General features: G+C 61.2%; 1 protein-coding gene across 1 annotated transcript in view; it reads right to left on the minus strand.

Annotated features, from left to right (window-relative positions):
- GPX4 (glutathione peroxidase 4) overlaps positions 1-513 on the minus strand; it is a 2,982-nt gene extending 2,469 nt beyond the window's left edge. The window contains exon 1 of the mRNA XM_017514457.2: positions 328-513. Within this exon, the coding sequence (XP_017369946.1) occupies positions 328-411 (84 nt within the window). The 5' untranslated portion in view covers positions 412-513. The remainder of the gene's footprint in view (positions 1-327) is intronic.
- Positions 514-1,738: the final 1,225 nt, after the last annotated feature.

Consider the following 1,738-nt stretch of genomic DNA (forward strand, 5'->3'; position numbering starts at 1 on the left):
CGCCAGCCTGAACCCCGACCCCAGCCACGGGCCCTCGCGCTAGGAACAGCCCCGTCCCCAGCCCCTTTCCCGACCTCGGCCCGCGCGCTCGGGACAGCCCCTTCCCCTTCCCCGACCTCGCCCCGCGCGCAAGCAACGGCCTGGACGGTCTTGGAGCGCGTCGCAGTGCGGTCACCCGCGTCGGCGCCCGGCCGGGGATGGGGAGAGGGAGCTACCCGCACGAAGGTCACGGGGGCCCGAGGGTTTCCCGCGCCGGCGACCGGAGGCGGGGGTCGTGCGCCCGGCCCAAAAGTCCCCGGGCCAGGGACAGCCGCGGCCACCGCTTACCATGGTGCCGGCCAGGCCGGGCGCGGCCAGAGCTCCACAGAGCAGCGCCGGCTTCAGCAAGCGGCACAGGCGACCGAGGCTCATCGCGGCGGGACTGGGAGCCAGCGGCTCCTCCCCTCGCCCAGCCGACCAATGGACGCGCGCCGGCACCCCGCGCCTCCCCGCCCACGGCCACGCCCTCCAGAGCTCTCATTGGTCAGCCGCGTCGGGGTTGAGCGCTCGCGCCGACGCTAGCCAATGGGAGGCCGGGATGGGAGGAAGGCGGGGAATGGGGCGGGACCGGACGTGGGGGTTTACTGTTGTCGGCAACTGCGCATGTTCGCTTGCCGCCGGGAGGCCGCGTCCGTGCAGGCGGCGCGTGGGGAGGCAGCAGCTGGTCGACCGCAGCGCGGCGGTAGGCCAGACGACTTGAGAATACTACTGAAAACTCGTCGAGGGGGTTTCTCTAACTCGCAGAAAAGTCTTCCCAGCACTTTGAGGAGAGGGTTTGCTTTTTTTTTGTTTTGTTTTTTAAAGAGACGCGGTCTTGCTGCTCAGGGCGCACTGCAGCCTCGACCTCTCGGACTCAAGGGATCCTCCGGCCTCTGCTTCCCCAGTAGCTGGGACAGCAGGCTCACCACAATGCCTGGCTCATTATTTTTTTTCTAGAGTTGGGGTCTCACTATGTTGCCCAGGCTGGTCTCAAACTCCTGACCAGCCTCAGCCTCCCAAAGTGCTGGGAGTGAGAGCCACGGGTCCGGATAGGATTTGCCTTTTTAATGTAAATAAAACCAAACTGAGTTGCGCCTGCTCCTCATCACAGCCCCATCTTATGGGGGTGCCCAGAGAGGCCATGGGGGTGACCCTTGCCATAGGCACACAGGGGTCAGTGACTCCCCATCCCTGGGTCTGTCGCTGAGCCGAGTGTATAACACGTGGGCACTGGGACCTGGGGGGTGATCAAGACAGTTACTGTTGGGGTGGCTCATGCCTGTAATCCTAGCACTTTGGGAGGCTGAGGTGGGTGGATCACCTGAGGTCAGGAGTTCAAGACCAGCCTGGCCATCATGGTGAAACCACATCTTATTAAAAAAAAAAAAAAAAGTTACCGTTTAACTGAGAAACCAGAGTTCCCTGTGATCCCACCCCCAGGGACAGCTGCCCACGCAGGGAGGTGCAGGTATGTGCTCAGAAGATAAATCGGGAGGGTGTTTTGAGGCTTCTACCATTGCAAGGTATGGGCATACCCAGAGCCCATACTGCCCCACATCTTGGCTTGCAACTCTGTTTTTCACTTCGTGGCTTGGACATTTGGCAGTAGAAACACTCATCTCATACTTGGGAACTGAGTCATGAAATTCCACGCCACCCCTCCACAACTGGGCTTTGACCCCTGTACAGGCAGATGTTTGGGATTTTTTTTTTTTTTTTT

Source organism: Cebus imitator, unplaced genomic scaffold, assembly GCF_001604975.1.
Source record: "Cebus imitator isolate Cc_AM_T3 unplaced genomic scaffold, Cebus_imitator-1.0 Scaffold524, whole genome shotgun sequence".
In the NCBI taxonomy this organism is placed as follows: Eukaryota; Metazoa; Chordata; class Mammalia; order Primates; family Cebidae; genus Cebus; species Cebus imitator.